This window comes from Hippocampus guttulatus, chromosome 17 (assembly GCF_054856545.1).
Source record: "Hippocampus guttulatus isolate MCC_2025c chromosome 17, RoL_Hgut_1.0, whole genome shotgun sequence".
Lineage (NCBI taxonomy): Eukaryota > Metazoa > Chordata > Actinopteri > Syngnathiformes > Syngnathidae > Hippocampus > Hippocampus guttulatus.
In genome coordinates, this window is record NC_141277.1 from 10,766,324 (window position 1) to 10,784,928 (window position 18,605).

General features: G+C 40.5%; 1 protein-coding gene across 2 annotated transcripts in view; it reads left to right on the top strand.

The window, feature by feature from the left end:
- Positions 1 to 18,605, top strand: part of phf24 (PHD finger protein 24) — a 28,209-nt gene that overhangs the window by 3,155 nt on the left and 6,449 nt on the right. For both annotated transcript variants that reach the window (XM_086135656.1, XM_086135657.1), the window contains exons 2-6: positions 7,187 to 7,587; positions 10,239 to 10,424; positions 13,779 to 13,857; positions 14,319 to 14,521; positions 15,305 to 15,471. In XM_086135656.1, coding sequence (XP_085991782.1) covers positions 7,189 to 7,587; positions 10,239 to 10,424; positions 13,779 to 13,857; positions 14,319 to 14,521; positions 15,305 to 15,471 — 1,034 coding nt within the window. In that variant the 5' untranslated portion in view covers positions 7,187 to 7,188. The remainder of the gene's footprint in view (positions 1 to 7,186; positions 7,588 to 10,238; positions 10,425 to 13,778; positions 13,858 to 14,318; positions 14,522 to 15,304; positions 15,472 to 18,605) is intronic.

The window sequence follows — 18,605 nt, forward strand, 5'->3', positions numbered from 1 at the left end:
ACAATCATGAAACTTGACAATGTTGAACATGTACTGCAGTCTTTATGCAAAACGTCAACATTGAAATGAACCATATTGGTATGATACAAGCTGCACTTCATGATATTTCTTCATGTTTGTTTTAGCTAAAAAAACAAAAAACGAGTTGTTGTTTTTTTTTATTAACTTCCCAGGTATGTCATTGGCGATGACATGGCCCTTGATATGCTTTGTGGGATTGTACAACACACTGCAGCTACTAAATAGTAATATAAAAAAAAAGACAAAAATTAAGCCATATTTCATTTCATTATAACATGCCAGCTCTGGTGAATGTGGTGAGACTAGAAAATGTCTCTCAAAGGATCAAAAAAAAATAAATGAGAGGGATTTGACAAATTCTTTGCTCTCGCCTCCCTTTTTCATTTATCAATAATTAATCAAACCAAGCTTCTCCGGAGAGCACCGTCGCCATCAATTGCTGACAGGACTCAAGAGGCTGCATGAGAATCCAACCTGCCCTCTTGCACTTGTTCTTTACCTTCTTACTAAGGTTGTCAGAGAAGAAGACAAAATGGACAAACAGTATTCATTTTTAAGGAAAGCGTTGATCCTGTGTCAGAGTGAACTAAATATTCTAAATTGCAACTTTGAAAATAACATTCCCCAAGTCAGGATATGTTACAATCTGTCAGCCTAAAGCAATGGTCCTCGCTTCCTCCCCTTCTCTTAGATCTTTTTTTAACCCGAGGCCTGTAAATCATTCAGATGTGTCTGGGATGGGGAGGAGAACACAGATGTCAAGTTTGAGAGCGCCTTAAGATGTCCTTTTTAAATCTTTTATAAATTATGACTTTCGATGACGCTTGATCCTCACCAGTGTCAGTTTTTAAAAAAGATGATTACGATGAATTTGAACGTTGTATATATTAATTATGGAACAATTGTGATTGTGTCGTGGGAGTAGGCCAATTTGAAAATCAGTTGGCGACTCCTCAATTGCACCTTTGCATTGCCATCAAGTTTCAGGGAAATCGGCCACATACTTTTTATGTACTGTATTTTCCGCACTTCAGAGTATAAGGAGCACCGGTCAGAGTATAAGGCACTTCAGAGTACAAGGAGCACCTTCAACGAATGGCCTATTTTCATATATAGGGTGCACCGCATTCTTGGGTGCATAGAATAGAAGCTAAAATAGTGGCTGTGGTTGTGGTGTGCATCCACTAGATGGTACTACGCTAAAAAGAATAAAATACAATACAACACAGCTTTACTTATACAGTATACAGCTTTCACAACCGCAGCAGCTGTAACAAAGCGCTTCACAGAACATTTAAAATATTACGTCCAAGAAATCGGAATATTCATCCATATATAAGGCGCACCGGATTATAAGGCGCACTGTCGGCATATGAGGAAATTCAATGCTTTTAGGTGCGCCTTATAGTGCGGATAATACGGTCATCCTGAAACATAATAACAAAGAAAGCTACAAATTGCAAACACAATACATCTAGTTCTCGCGTTTGGCATGGTAAGGATGTATTCAAATAACACAAACTATGAAGTTAAATAAGGTGCTTTTGGAGAACAACAGTACATGAAAATCTTAGTTCAAATCACTGTCAGGGAAGAGGGGATGCTAGAATTTGCTTGGTCAAAACGAAAACAGACCATTACCTGATAGCAGGATTTCAAAGATGAGGATACTGAAAAGAAACTCGGGCCTTGGTTGGAGGTACTACCCAAAATCAAATCAATTCAGTGGGATTGGACATGCAAAATTCCAGCAATAGGGCACATTAAGTGCTCAAGAACGTTTTGTCCAGGTTCTTGAAAGTGACCATTTGAGTTGACCTGCCATCATCATATTTGGTATTGAGCGGCATATTGTTTTTCGATATGTGGCATATCCAATAGTTCTACTGACCTATGGGATTTGTTGTAAATAACTGTTTTGGAGTCGTTCCTGCAGTTGTCGAGCATCACAAATCAGCTGTCAGTTCAGCATCTACCAGGCAGAAGGATGTCACACTTGAGAGGTGACAAACTGTCAGGCTCCTGAACTCTAACAAATGAAGGTATCTAAGAGAGGCAATGACCCATTTGTGTCAGAATAGACTGCTGGCAAACACAGAGGTCCTATTTAATATTCACAAGTTAACTGGAAATTCTGGTTAACTTGACAAATTTCTGTTTATTCAGCAGATACTTCCATCATCACATCACCCATCTACATAGTGTGGAGAATATAAATGCTTATCCTCCGTCTGACATGATATCACTCCTGCTACAGACATTCGTGACACGTGATATGGACAAATGGTGAGATTCTTTCAAAATAAAAATGTAGGTACATGAAATTATATCATGTAGAACATGCCAAAATTAGGTGGACAGCCAATTGATGTACAGCAAAATTCACATTTACAGTATGTTTAACTGCACAGCATACAAGCAGATAGGAGTATATGGGACCCAAATAGAACCGTGTACGTAATACAGCATTTATCAATTGTGACCTTTCCGTCAAAACAAAGCCATCCTGCTTGCATTTCTTTGAGGAGGCTAATGACTGGCAGGCATCTATCTCTCTTCTCTCTTTCCAGTCCTGATGGCATGCCTGTGTGATAATCATACCACCGTCATATTATTGGTGTGTATGATGGACAGGCAGTGTTTCAGATACAAATCAAGCCGTGAATAAGGATCCCCAAGAGACTAAAGACCAATGCACGAAAAACTGTTTACTGTATTTGCGCTCTCAAAAACATATACACAAGTTGCAAAATGTGAGGGGACAACAAAATTAATTAAATAACAGCATTTCAACAAAGAGTTGGTACGGTAGAAAAGAAAACCAATGGTCATATCCGCGTCGCAAAACGGAATCAGGAATGCATAACGAAAGAAGACCAAGAGAAAAAAAATAGTAATAGTGTAAATAGTAAGCACATTGGATGTTTGCTGAGGAGAAATGCACAAACAAGAGGAAGCAAGGTACAACTGAAGGCATGGAAATAGAGCATTGAATAGTTTGACATTAGCTCTCTGAAACAAAACCACAAACTAAAAACAGAGACATGACACTGTTTTTAGTTAGGCAGATAGCTAACAGTAACACACGAGAGCCCAGGTGTTCTTGCTTCATACTTTTTAGTGGTCAAAAATGTTCACTTTAATTGGACATTATAATTAGCCCAACAAAACTCCACAGGCAGAATGCTAACATCCAGTACAATGGAGTCTTCATCGACTGGCGGAACTCAGCTTTGTTTTCAAACCATCAACCGACTCTTACTTTAGCACAATTTTCTATTTTAGTAAAAATAGAACATCCAACGACACTCGGTGGATATATTCTTTCTGCTCTGTGTAAAGATTTATACCTTCTAGCCTGCGCCTAGCTTTCCAGTAGCTTTATTTGAGTTTGATGAATGCCTACTTCTTGAAAATATCAATGGCGTGCACACGGGAGGGGGTAAAATAGTGTGTGTGGAACAGATTCCGCTTTTTTAATTGTATTCATAAGGCATGTCTTATATACCGGTGAACTCAATCGACAGCAATTGCCAGCGATTTAGACAATTAACAATCTATTACTCTTCGCTAATCCCTGATCACTTCATCGCAAGTGGCCCATATGTCGCACAAAAACACTGCCATAATCGTTGTTCAGTGACTCGTTGTGCACGTTTGTTATGGAAAAATGTACAGTGACATTTAAATGGAAAATGAATTACTCAGTCAGATTGAACCCTTTCAGGGACAGTGTTTACTACAATGGACATTTTATCATGGTGTCAGGGTACAGGGGGCATGAAAGGATTAAAAAAGAGCTACAGTATGTCACATTGTTCAGTGATCTTCAGACACAAATCTGTGCATGCTACTTAGTTATTGGTCTGCCGGGGTGCATCGTAAATAGAATTGACTGCCCTCCTGAGGGAGGGCTTGTCCTTGAGCTCCTGTATGTGTCACACTGCACAATGTGTGACGTAGCAGCAAGTTTTGGGGAAAGCAAGAGAAGGGACATGAACAGATGCTGGAAAGAAAAAAAAAAGATAAACGTTTCTTTTAAATATGCGGTCCATTCAAAATGGGTTCTTGAGGTACTGTGCCTGCCAAAATAAATAAATCAAATAAAATAAAGTTTTGACAATCAATTTGTTTTGACAAAAGTGAGTCATCGAGGAGTTATTATATGTATGTATTAATTTCTTTTAAATCCCTAAGGTACCTCCATCTGCGTCAATATGTTTGTGACACAGATGGACTTTTGTCTCCTCGATCGTCTATAAAGTACAAGAGTTCACCGGCAGCCTGGGACCAAATGAGGGGCTTGTAGGCTATTAGAGTAGCCCAGGAGGAAGAGAGCAAGAATGACTCCCATTTCATTCCTGATAGATGAGATCCAATTTCATACAAGCACTTATGTAGAGTGAAGATGGATGGGGTTGAATTTCGAAACAAAGAAAGAAGCATCGACTCAACTTCACTCCATGACGGCGCCTTTTTTTTTTTTTTGAAAAATCGAATTCGTAGTCTCACAGAAGTAGAAATTAGAAGAAAGTCTGCCCACTTCGCTGAACGGAATGTAATCACATCTACCTGACAGACATCTATCCTCGCAACCTCCGATTCACAACACTCTGAACCAGTTGCCAGCCAATCGCAGGTGTGTGCAATACGTCGGAATTTTATTTCCTTCAATATTTGTTGCAGTTTGCGGAGGCCATCATTCTTCAGGTGTTATTTTCCAAGCCTGAAAAGTGTTCAAACACCTCTCAGCGCTGTCACCGCCAAAGGTGTGACATCCCAGTTGACTTTGGGTGAGGGAGGCTGCTATACCTTTCACAATCAATTGCATTCACCCTCACATTCACAGCTATGGGCAAATCAGAGTCTTCAGTTTATCGACAAAATGTCATTCTTGGATTGTGGGAGCAAGCCGGAGTACCTTGAGAAAACTCGCGCAGAATGTAAAACCTCAGAACTGCGAGGCCCACACTAACTAATAGGAAATAAGTGTGATGAATGGTATAAATATTGTATAGAATCTGTGTATCTGGATACGGCAAGACTCAATAAACAGAAGGGCAAAATGTTTATTGAACATATTTATAAATTCAGCTTATAAAATATAGTAAGACAACTGTTTGTTCTTGTTTTGGATTTTGATCAACTTATCAATTGTATTCAAGAAATGATAATTATAATGAATATCAGAAAATTGAAATACAAAAGGAGAAAGAATAACTATATAAATACAAACCAAAAGGTGTATAAATAGAATAGTATGGTATACATAAGGGTAAAAGTATTTGATGATATGTAGATTTTTCTTTTCTTCTTTGTTTTGAAAAATGATCAATTCAAATTGCTACAAAATAAGGGGTAGGACTAGATAAGTTACTTACTTCTTCCTACTCCTTTGAGCATACAACTGTGATGATGTGTGTTTTCTTCTTTTATCTACTTTCTAATTTTCCTTTCATAATTTTTGTTTGACTTTTGTCAACCTGTTATTGTGTGTACTATATATGCTCAGGAAAAAAAAAAAAAAACATCACCAGGGAAGTTAATTCACCTGTTCTGATAGTTGAGAAGGAGGGAACGCCACTCGTTGAAAATTACTTTGAGGAGCAAACGCATCAAATAAAGTTCCTCCGGACTATTTCTTGATGTCACTTTATTTATGAGAAACGTAAGAATGATTGTGGTAAAGGATTTCAAGCTAGGCTTGTTAACGCTGGTTCTTATCCAGTAATGAGGACCGTGAACTGGGCGTGACCTTCAAAGCTGCAAGTGTGATGTGTCAGCAGTCGTTGAGGAGATCATTTGTAAAATTGCAAGCATTTCAAAAGATTTCAGCTGTAGAACTAATTATGTTTCTTCCCCTAAAGCCACATCAGAGACTGTATATGAATTAAATCTGAATATAAACCATTCCGCATATCATTGGGAATAGATGTGTGCTGTTATTTGGATTGATTCAGTGTAAAAGTACATATTAATTGTTCTATCGACAAAGTACTAAACTAAATGCATAGTCATCAAAATGGAATTATTTCCTCCCGGCCATATTAGGGAAATGCTGCACCTCGAGGCAGCAAAAGACATTCCACACATATACAGCACTGTGCGTACTAGACACGGTGTGAGCTGCAAAACTAACGGTCTTACCAAAGAAGCATTCACTGGTAAGATGTTGTTGGTTACTGTTTATTCATGAGGATTCTGTTGCATTAAAAAAAAAAAAACGGTGAGGCAATGCAATTAGAAGAAAACGGACATCCAAAGGTATTTTCACCAACACCAACATCATGTTGGAATAATGTCAAAGAATAAATAAAGAGGTGCGGCCCGGTAGTCCAGTGCTTAGCACATCGACTTCACAGTGCAGAGGTACCGGGTTGAGTACCGGGTACCTCCCTGTGTTGAGTTTGCATGTTCTCCCCGGGCCTGCGTGGGTTTTCTCCGGGTACTCCGGTTTCCTCTGACATTCCAAAAACACTCTAAATTGTCCATAGGTGTGAGTGTGGGTGTGCGTGGTTGGGTGCCCTGCGATTGGCTGGCAACCGATTCAGGGTGTCCCCCGCCTACTGCCCGAAGCTGGGATTGGTGAAGCGGTTCTTAAGATGAATGAATGAATGAATAAATAAAGAAGCGTGTCACGTCGTCAACGGGTCCAGACGTTTGTTTTGTTTTGTTTTTTTTAATTCTGAATGACAATGACATTTTGTTTATGCGCAAAAGAACACAGCTGGCAGTGATACTCAGGTTTCTGAAAATAACACAAATAACATTATGCTTGACTTGTCATATAATTCCAGACTGAAATGGTCACTTGTGGTTGTTGAGAACAACACACTTCCCCATCACTCCATTTTGATTCCCATCCGAAACCCATACGACTCTTCTTTCACTCTTTCAAGTCAATTTTCAAATGATAGATGCAATCTAGGGCAGACAATTTGGTACTGCTGCAGGAGAATACGAATGAGTGTGTGCTTCTTTAGCTTTAAAGACAGGAAATGAAAAAGCTCTGCGCGGGCAAGCATAGAGTCATAGTCCAGAGATGATATGTACATTTTTTTTTTTGAATGGAACACAGATGGATTTACGATGTGAGCCCCCTCAGGCCTTCTGAGAGTACTCATGCAAGTGTGCCCTGTTCCTTCCTCTCTCCATCTGTGTGCAGCCATGGGTGTGCTCATGTCAAAGAAGCAGTCGGTGGACAAAGTGCAGAAGTGCACCGCTGTGGTGTCAGCCTTCCAGTCAGGCATCAAGGACCGCGCGGCGCTTGTCAAGCAGGCGGAGGGAGACACGGAGGACGGCGACGTGCCGGCTAAAACCTCAACCAGGGATGAGGAGAAGAGCGCCGAGGACGGCAAAGGTGGGGAAACGGAAAGCGGCAGCGGCCCGTCCGGTCCCTCGGCATCGGTCAACCAGGAGGCCTGGTCCAGGTTGCGAGACGGGAAAGGTGTAGAACCTGAAGATCTGGAAAAGAGTCACCAGCTCACACCGCCTGCTTATGTGCGGCCCAAAAGGGAAGCAGATGACGATCAGCCGTTAGAAGTAGAGCTGGCCAAAAAAGAGCAGGTAACACCTCCGGCCAACAGCATCGGTCTCATCAATATGCCAGTTACGATCATTGGCAGAGAGTGCATAAAAGCACAAAATGACTTAGTTTACACACATTGAATCCCCCGAGGCATAGGATTAAGGAGGTATTTGTACAACGTCAGTCTCCATGGCAACAGCAGCGAATGATCCGGTTTCCTCGTCCAAGTCGAAGTGATTCAGCAAGGGAATCCCAAGCTTTTCTTCGAACATTCTTGGAGAATATGAGAAAGTTGAAAAGTTCAAAAAGATCATTACATTCCAAACATGCCATGTGACTTGTGTCTGCACAAGAGCACTTCACACAGAGGGGCGGGGGGTGTTGCTTGGTTGGCCTCGGCGAGGTGACCCTCGTGCAGGAACGCGGTGGCAACACAGTGGAGTTCGCGGGAGGTGTTGCGTTTTCTAGACAAAACACCGGGCTGAGAAATATCTCTGCGTGTACAAATCAAAAGGAAGAATTATGAAAGGAGACAACTAAAGATTAAAGCTTACCCACATGAAGCCTGTCTAGACCATTTGGCATTGCATTAGTCTGTAGTTGGCTGCTTTCTTCTGACCGGTATTTTGCCAGTATATTGCTCCCCTGTTATTTGGATTGCAATGCATTAAATGTTACAACTACTCTCAAACTTGAATATTCAAATTGCATCATTATTAATTTATGATGTAATTTTGGTCAGCGAGAGCTTCAGCTTATTTTAGGTCTTGTATCCACTGTGGATACAAGACCCAATAATATCAGAGCCATGTGGCTGCGCCAAGTGTGAGGCTTGAAAATTTGGCGCATCACTCACTGGCACCTCAACAGTGCGAAAAAAAAAATCGGTTGCAATTGCCCACATTTTGGTTAGTAGCGAGTCTTGAAGTGGCCACCTCCGGTCTTCAAAGCTACAGTCGTTAAATCCAAACAGACTTGCAGTCAATTTGGCATATTTGTACTATTGCGGTGCAGCTCAGTTATGCAAAGGATTACTGAGAGAAAAAAAAATCATCCACAAGCTAATGTTCCGACATCAGAACCCAAAGCACGACACCCTTCAGCGGCAGCTTGACTGGCTCGTAACTCAACAGAAATCCCAGCGCTCACATATGGATGGCCATGTGTGTTCCCATAGTTACCAAATGATTTTTGCAGTCACGTTTTTTTTTTTAAATCTCCTGCTGTACAATCGTAGTCAGTAAAATATTAGATGTCATTTTAATGAGGACAGCAGCATCGTTATTCTTGAGAGTAAGAGCACAACAAGAGGAGTCATAGGTGATGCGGTCAAAGCCCTAAAAATGGCGCTGGAGCATTTGAGAAGCGATAAAACAGGTTCGGAGCTTTATTTATGGTGTTAAATAGCCAAGCACCATGTGGTTATTTTCACTTGCGAGACAGCAGTGGCGTTTGCATGTTAATGGAGGAAATAGGAAATGGACAAAGGAACACACCATTCCTCAAATTAGCCATCGAACAAATTGTATTAATCCCTTACCATTTTTTCTTTTTCAGTTGCGCTGCTGTTATTCAGAAAGGGCAGGTAGACTACTTCACTTGACTTGGGCACAAAAAAAAGTTGAAGAAATAAACTACACACATTTCCAAAAAAGCAAAACAGAAGACTGACTGCAGTCCTGCTGGGTGGACACAATGACCACAGGTCATTGAACATTGAATTATTTTTAATTGCATTCCACCTATTTTCTGGAACAATTGGTAGTAGGTAAAGTATGGCCCTGGGGCTACAAACGGCCTGCTTCAGTCTTTAATTCGGCCCACTGAGGAGTCGCATATTTGTTGGATTAAGCTTGTCAAATTTGTCGAAAATGGGTGAATCCAAATGAATGTTTAAAAAAAATGTTATTCGTCTATCTCATTAAGTAATTGGTTAATTGACTTTGTGTAGTCACTGGTGGCGTCATAGTAAATTTGCCTGCAGGCAGTGTGGGTTCAGTTTGCACTTGGTGAATGGAGCGAATGGTCGTGGTTGGTCACTACATGTGCCTGCAAATGACTGAGATAAGCTCCACACCCCCGAGAACCTGAACACGATTTTTTTTGGGGGGGGGGGGTAGATTCCTGAAAAGACACATTGTTACGGGGGTTCCACTCGACATCAGTAATATAAATTACAATTTTTGCCCTTATGTTTCAGTTGGTTATAACAAAATCAGTTATACTAATATTTAAAAAATATTTAGTTCAAATGATCTATTTCACATATTCTTCTCATCTACATATGACCTGGCTCATCTGTTTCTTTTAAAAACATAATGTCCTTGAGCACAAGTTTTCGAAACACTGCACTTGCACCTCTACTATCAGACACCTCCCGTGGGCAGCAATAAACTGCTCAATAGGACACTGGCACTGAGAGAGGAATTCAGGACATTCAGAGATAATGTCTGGGGAGGGAATGGCTACCATTCACAAATACTGCATCCTAGTAAGTATTATAATGAACTGTATAATTGATTGTATATATTGATTTTTTTTTATAGCAGAATTGCTATCCCCACGATCCTATCCCCACTAGAGACCAAACTAGAAAATATCTGACACTTTGTTTCCACACAGTGTCGTGTGAATGCATGTTTCCAAATCGAAGTCACAATTTCACAAGGCATTTCTCATTCAACCACAGCCGAAGAGCGATGAGATGTGTGACGTGTGTGAGGTCTGGACCGCCGACGACCTATACCCGTGCAGGATCTGCACTCGAGTTTTCCATGATGGCTGCCTGAGGGAGCTGGGCTACCTGCGTGCCGAGGCCTTGCAGGAGATGAGGGACGCAGCTCATACAGTTACCGGCTGGAGTTGCTACTATTGTGTAAGTGGTGATTTGTTCTTCTGAAAAGGGTTTCTATGAAGAAGGACACGAAGAATACATGACATTTTTGTGTATTCTTTGCGTCCTTGTCGACTATGCAAGCACAAGGACTTGATGTACATATAAAGGAGTGGGCCAGTGGACTCACGATACAAAATCAAATATGATGTCGGCACGCACCCACGCTATGTAATATTTCCAACCAACATGCAACATGCTCCTCATACAGTCAAAATTTAGGACAATTTTATAATATTTTATTGGATGGCAGCTCAGTTATGGAGGTGGAATTTTGATTTAACGGGTGAAACTGTTCCACTCCAATCCTATAGATGGCAGTGGTGCATAACATAATGTGAGGCCCACACAAGGTGGGCCATTTTTTCCTCCCCACATAAGAGCTTCATCTGCTGGGTTATTACACTTGACCCGAATATGATCACAATGAACAGTGACAAGTTAATCAATTACTTTAACTTCGACACTTTGTTGTATTATTTTGTCATTTTATGTTAACTGTCATTTTATGTTAACTTTTGATGGTGACGCGGGCACCCGCAGCGGCTCCTCTTGTTGTCTGGTTGAGAGGAAAGAAATCTCATCTGTGCTGTGTGTTGCACAAACAGCGAATTTGACAGTAATGTTGTACTTGACTTAAACCAAACCTATTCTTCCTTAGCACTTATGGCACACCTCTGCAAAGACTGAACTTTGAAAGTAAAGTATTTTTGTTTGTTTGTTTTTTGCAGTAAAACAAATATTCAGGCTGGAGGCAGAAAGAAGCGTCTTTGCCGACCATGCTAGAAAAATAATGGCGTCTGTTTTAATCCCTGTAAGTGCCCAAAGACTGTTTTTGCTCAAGAACCCTTCACGGTAAAGTGGAGGCTTTGCTGTGCTCCATCAGCACTGGGAAATTAAACTGAATGCCAAACACACTGCGAGAGGCGGTTTAGGGGGGCTGTCGGCCACTCTGAGAAAGGACCCTGAAAGGTCCTCTGTCATTTTTGTTGCATACTTCACTGGGAGAGGAATGCAGACCGGAATACGTTTGTGTCTCATTGACAGAGAGTGAGAACGATCTTCGATGTCAGTTGTTGTTTGTTCCTTTAGATTGGGTTTCCTTCAGTGTGGATGTTTACAGCAAGCCTCAAAGCATACTGCTACATGTTTAGATGAATGACAGTCAGTAATCATCATCACATCATTTCCAAAATCGAAGGCAGCAACCTTAGGAGGGATCCAACCTTTGCTACAGAGATGAAAAACTGCCAATTCTAGTAAATGGGAGATGCTAGCATTCAGGAGAAATTTAAAAGAATCTACAAAGGATCAGGCATGAGATGCTCAAATGACTTAAAAAAAAAACAATAACGGGGGCATTTGTGATGTCATAGTGAAATATCAGTTGACATATTTTGTAGCGACATGCATCAAGCATCTTGGTATTTGGGAGGCCATGAAACATGGTCGCAATGCATCCGGGAGAAAATGGAAATGACCACAGTTGGAGGATGTTACATTATATTTATTTGTTTGTTTGTTATGATTTAATTGACCTTCAAATGTAGACTCAGTGGCCACTGAATTCCAAGTTTTATGTAATTCTTTTATCGGAGTAGTAATTTTTTAGTGGTAAAATATGTTTCCTATTTCCTATCCACTGGTACTCTTTTCTCCTTTCTGTGAGCTGCCAGTATGAAATTAAAATGTTTGTTTCCATTATTATGATTTTTATATATTATAATTTTTCCTTTTCTGCTTTTCAAATATAATTTGACACTTTCTAATCTGATTTAATGTGACTCTTATTTACTGTTTATATATTGACATAGATGAGACTGATATTTATTGTTCTCTGGGCACCGTTTCACTGGCCGCAACAACTGAGTGGTTGTGATCCTGTGGATTAAAGATGAGGAGGAATTGTCTGGAAAAGTGAAAAGAACAAGGAAAGCAGTTTCCAGATAATATCTATAAAGTCAAACACTGACTGCATTAAACGCAAGTTCTCATTTGTTGTCAAGCTGCAAGAGGGAGAGCTGCGCCACCCTGGGAATAATCATAACCAATCAAAGCGACTCCTTTTATTGCCTTTAAATGAAAAGAAAAAAAAACGCTTGCACGTGACCTGGACTACTGCACAACACGTCACTTTTGTGAGAAAACTAAATAAAACAAAACAGAGGCACGACATGGATGTAATTGTGAGAACACAACAATAGAGTTCCAGTGAAGTACTTCATATCTTTGGAAATGAAAAAGTTATTCTTACATGTATCTGAGGGCTGTATCGAGCTCTATTCAGATTTTTATTTACATTTCTTTCTGTGATTTGTTGATGGTTTGTGGAATCAGAGTTGAATGTTGAAAATCGAACTATTGTATTTTCTGCACTATAAGGTGCTTCGGAGTGTAAGGTGTACCTTCAATGAATGGACTATTTTAAAACTGTTTTGATGTATAAGGCGCACAGCATTATAAGGCACATAGAATAGAAGCTACAATAGTGGCTGCGGTTGTGTTATGCATCCACTAGAAGGAGCTCTGCTAAAGGGAATACAATACAATTCGATACAGCTTGATTTATCCAGAGCTGTCACAACCGCTGAAGCTTTACAAAATGCTTTCCAGAACGTTTAAAATACTACACACAAGAAATCAAAATATTGATCCATATAGAAGACACATTGGATTATAAGGTGCACTTTCGGCTTTTCAGAAAATTGAATGCTTTTACGTGTGCCTTATAGAGCAGAAAATACGATAATCATAAATTTGTTGCTGACCTTCCATGATTGCAATTCATGGTCATTTCTCAAAAGGTTACATAACATGTGAGGTTCCACAAAGGTTAATTCCAGTCAGAGTGTCTTTTAATCAATATGGTGCTGGCTTGTGGCAACGGATTTCTTGCATCTGCCTAAAAGAGCCAAATTTAATCACACAATTTAAGGCTAATGGAGGTTATGTTACCAATTCTTTTCATCATCTTGAAAAAACAGCTCAAGCAGTGCATTCATTACTCTCTGTGACACTTTCATTTGCTGCTGCCAAAGCTTTATTTGGTCCACTCTGAATAATCTCACATATTCTTGATTTAGTGCTCAAGTAGGGACTCAAACCACAAGATAAGTCCTCATTACACCTTTAACTCGTCTTCCTGTTACTTTCCAAATTCATGTTTGTGTTTTTTTAAGATGTGAAGGGTTTTGATTTGTCTAAATATAACTTACACCTCTTTTTATCTTGGAATGGTGCGATATTATTAGTCATTGTCTTATTATATCACATTTTGACTGCTGTGATCTGAAAAGATTGTCAATTTTTTTTCTTTTTCTTTCCTTTTTCTTTCAGGATAATTTGAACCTGCTGTTAACGGACGAAGAAATGTACAGCCTTATGGAGACATTTAAACAGTGTAAGATCATCCCAGGTGAGCATCTGGAAAAACTGCTCTGTGTACGTGTGACAGAACCTATTTACAGTGGTGATGTCAGTTGCAGCTTTTTAATAAGACTGAGGAGTCGGAATTGTAGTCACTTTAAGAGGAATGATGACGATTTCTCTCAAAATAATATGTTCTGCGACAATTTACTGAGATATACAGGTATATAGGACTTTAATTGCCCTCCGTCTCATTATCCTTAAAAACCTGTAGTTTGTTTGTTTGTTTATTGAACATAAAACATATATACAGTAATAATTTGACAGAAAATAAGGTAGATAAAAAAAAGTAAAAAGAAAGAAGTAGTATTATTTTATAGAGCAGTGGGGGAGAGGGAAGCTTTTCCTTTGTCTGAAATGTCTCATGGGAAGTTCATTGTATTCAGAGAAATGTTGTCAGTGACTAATGAAGGTGTAGACAATGTCATTAATTGTCGCTTGTCACTGTAGAGTCGTGCCTGGTATCAGACGAGTTGCTGCAGTACCACCACTTTGTATCCAAGCAGCAGTTTGATAAAGACCTGACCGACGAGCAAGAGGAAGAAGTCCTCGCCCAGTTTGCGGCCCTGGATCCCGACAAAAAGGGTCACATTGAGTGGCCGGACTTTCTCTACTTTGAATCCTTGGCAGTTTTGAGAAAGTTTCGTACTGAGGTAAAGAAAGTTAAATCCATTCGGGATTGATTAATTTCATTGTTAACGGCTACTTGTTTGTGCTGCTCCACTCACAGTTCTATGCCATTACCATTGGTGTTTATTAGAATAACTCTGTTTTAGGAGAGGGCAGCCCGATGATCCAGTGGTTAGCGTGCCGACCTCACAGTGCAGAGGTCGTGCATTCTTTCCGGGCCTGCGTAGGTTTTCTCCGGGTACTCCGGTTTCCTCCCACATTCCAAAAACATGCATGGCAGGCTGATTGAACACTCTCAAATGTCCCAAGGTATGACTGTGAGCGTGGATGGTTGCTTGTCTCCGTGTGTCCTGCGATTGGCTGGCAACCGGTTCAGGATGTCCACCGCCTACTGCCCGAAGATGGCTGGGATAGGCTCCAGCACGCCCCGCGGATAAAGCGGATGGATCAGATAATGGATGGATGTTTTTGGAGATCAAATGAGTTGAATTTTTTGGTTGTGTCGTGGTCCAGTGAAGAAAACCACCTCAATGACTGTAGGTGTGAGATGGGAATGGCCTAATGGAATGTATCTGGAATGTTGCCCATTGATTGACTGGAAGTCAGCTCGGATAAACTCCAGCTCCCACACAGCAAATAAATAAATAAATAAATAAAGGAGGGAACGGTGGATTTTTCTTGTTGTATTTCAGTTACTAGCGAATGCCGAAACTGGATCGGACCTTGTTTTCACCTGGTAACCTCTGAGCCTGCATACACGTCTCAAATGTCATGATGTGACTCCGGATACGACTTGCTTCCCCTAGAATTCACTTGTGCGCCTGCTGACCGCAAAGGAAAGAGACGCGGCTCGGTTACTGTTCCTGGGTCTGGATTTGGATGAGGATGGCTTGATCACAAGAGCAGAATGTCGTCAGGCCCAGCAGTCCTGGTTCAACAAGCTTAGCAAAGACTCGCAATCCTGCAATGTGAGGTGAGTGCACAAAATGATATTTTCGATATTTTCTAAATGGTTCATTTTCAATGCGAACTTTGACTAGTTGCTGGAGACCTAAGTCCTTCATCTTAAAATTAAATATTTTGGTGCCAGTAGGCCTCTGTTTGAAGATGACTCTTAAATATGCAGTGTTCTTACTGTACTACTTAACATTCGTGAATTCAAACAACCTTGCTTATTGGCAAATGTATCATTAGTTTCAACTTCAATGTGTTTCACATTCACTTGTTTTGTTAAAAGATACTAAATTAAATTTAATTAGTGACCGTATCAAACTTGGTACTAGCACTCAATCAATTCATTTTGCCTCATTTTTACAAAAATACAAAAGCACAGTAATTTCCAGGATGTTTAAACCGGGAAATAGTTGATAAGAAAACATCATCTCGTCATGTAATCATGCCACAATTAGGGCATTTATAAGAACCAAAGTGTTGTCTGTGTGCAGTACATCACGGCAAGGTGAGGCCCCATTGAGCTCAGCATTTTTACTCGACAGACCAAACAGCTGGATTTTGAAATTCAGGCAGGAAATATCAACGCGAGCACCCAACACAAATTCTCTGATTGACATGACGTCCAGCTGAGCTTTAAAGATATCGAGTGATCTAATTCAGAAAAACAAGCAAGCAATTCACTTTTAAGACTCAAAACACCAACGCTGGTAATAATAAAAAAAACATTATTTTAGGTCTGGCCTCGGTCTGGTCTGTAAGATTGGCGGAGCAGCCTAATCGAACAACCTCTCTGTGTTAGGACTAGAATTTATGCTGACATCACTGTTTAGAGTTGTGTACCGGTATATACTCGGACGGTCTTTAGTGCACACGGGACTTATGAGTTGTAAGTGTTGCCCCACGTACAGCACTACTTTCATGTTCAACAACAAACAACAAAAACAACATTTGGAGTTGTGGTGGCTGCCTATATGTCCGTTCAATTGAGTGTGATCATTTTTCATCAAAAGCCATTTAATAGAAAGACAAGTACACCCTAATAATATACTTGAAACAGTCATGGTTTTTGTGAGCTTCAATGTCCCATGGGATTGAAAATACAGTACATAGCCATCACTGCAGTTAATTTGTTTGGACATCATTGATGTCCATTTCATTTTTTTGAACCAATGTCAAGAGGTGAACATGAACATCCATTCGAAAAATCATCAGAACTATTAAGGTTACAGTCTGCCACAAATGACTCAGCGTGACAAATGGCCCAAGACCTGAGTCCACAGTCTATGCTTTCGATTCAGCATGGCTCACTTGTTTTTATGACCATCTCGGCAATTCCTCTTCAAGGTTAGATGACACATGCTTCTCCTTTATGAAAATTGTTCTCCACAAATGTAATAGGACATCATACACAAAGTTTTGCACTGTATCGAAAATGCTGTTTGATTTGCCGTTTTTTCTTTTTTTAAATTACCGTGCAAACTCGGAAATCAGTGATTAGAATGCAAAGAAGAATAAGTGATGGCATCAAACACCAACATGATGAGTTGTTAGTGTCAAGAAGGTGTTTGCAGTTAAAAGAAAAAAGCTAAAATAACAAGCAAAAACTTTCATATATGCTGCAGCTTGTCAAAACGACCTGACAGTATAATATATATTAAAAAGTTCTTTGGAAACAATCAACCCTGTCCAGCCCCATTATATGCCTCAAATTCTATTTTAATTTTTATTATAAAAGAGGCGGGTCAGTGGTCCAGTGGTTAGCGTGCCATGGGTTCGATCCCGGCTCCGGCCTTCCTGTGTGGAGTGTGGATGTTCTCCCCGGACTTGAGTGGGCTTTCCCCGGGTACTCCGGTTTCCTCCCACATTCCAAAAACATGCATGGCAGGCAGATTGAACACTCTAAATTGTCCCTAGGTGTGAGTGTGAGCGCGGATGGTTGTTCGTCTCTGTGTGCCCTGCGATTGGCCGGCAACCGGTTCAGGGTGACCGCCGCCTACTGCCTGGCTGGGATAGGCTCCAGCACGCCCTGCGACCCTTGTGAAGATAAAGTGGATCGGAAAATGGATATTCTAAAAGACACAGTGCACTATGACAAGAACAGAAGGTCTCACTGTGGTGTGTTGCCACACAGAGGTGGACACATTCTGCAGCCTCACCGTGTCGTTGGGGACACACAGCTGCCGTGGTTTCCTTTGCCAGATTATTTACATCCACTTATCAACTAAAAAAATGAAAGAAAAGGAACTGGACAGGTCTCAAAACAAAACAAGAGTACCAACACAGCAGTCGGTCATGGATTCGTCAGTCAGTCAGGCTTTGGTCAGAGATGGAGGTGTCGATGGTTTATTTAATTGGGCTATATTAAAACACATAGCACATTACAACATAGACCAGCGAAACTACAAAGCCATAAAGCAACCTACCCTTTAAATGTGCATTTAATGAATAACTTGACTGGACTGGACACGGCAGTAAAGATGGGCTTTGTTGCATTCATCCCTACTTTATCGATTCTTCATTCAGTTGACTCAAAGCACTTTCAGGAAACACGTTCGATATTGTGCAACGTGAACTCTGCATTTGTGGCTGACGATTGCGCATTTATCACATTAAGATCCACGGCGACGTGATATGACAGCTGAGCATATGTATGAGTATAACATTTGACAGTCTCTAATTGGTTGACTGTTTGCATTCCGTCCCTCGGACAGAACAGTCCGTCCCTAACTGGGTTAAGTATGTGGTGTCAGGAGGCAAAATAACAAAGCCAGAGTGTAGCCAAACACCGTATTTACTTAGGCTATTTCATCTCAACAGTATTTCTATAGCAACACTGCCACTTAGTGTACAGTCAAAGAACATAACAAAGTGCCTACGGACACCCATTTCACATTAACGCTCAATGCAACCGGTGAAGAAAGCTGGCTGTGTTGTATGTATCTCGGTACCCGCCCACCATGCTGATGGTTTATGTTATCATGATTTTATTTGATCAGAGTAACTATTTTTGTGTTGTGAAATACTAATGTTCACCAAGACATTAAATACATAAAGAAACAGTCATGTCATTTTTGTTTGATTGATGGACAGTCTTATCTGAAACAGCCAATTATGACATTGCTGAAAGTAAGGTTCAGTAAGGGAGACCTATAT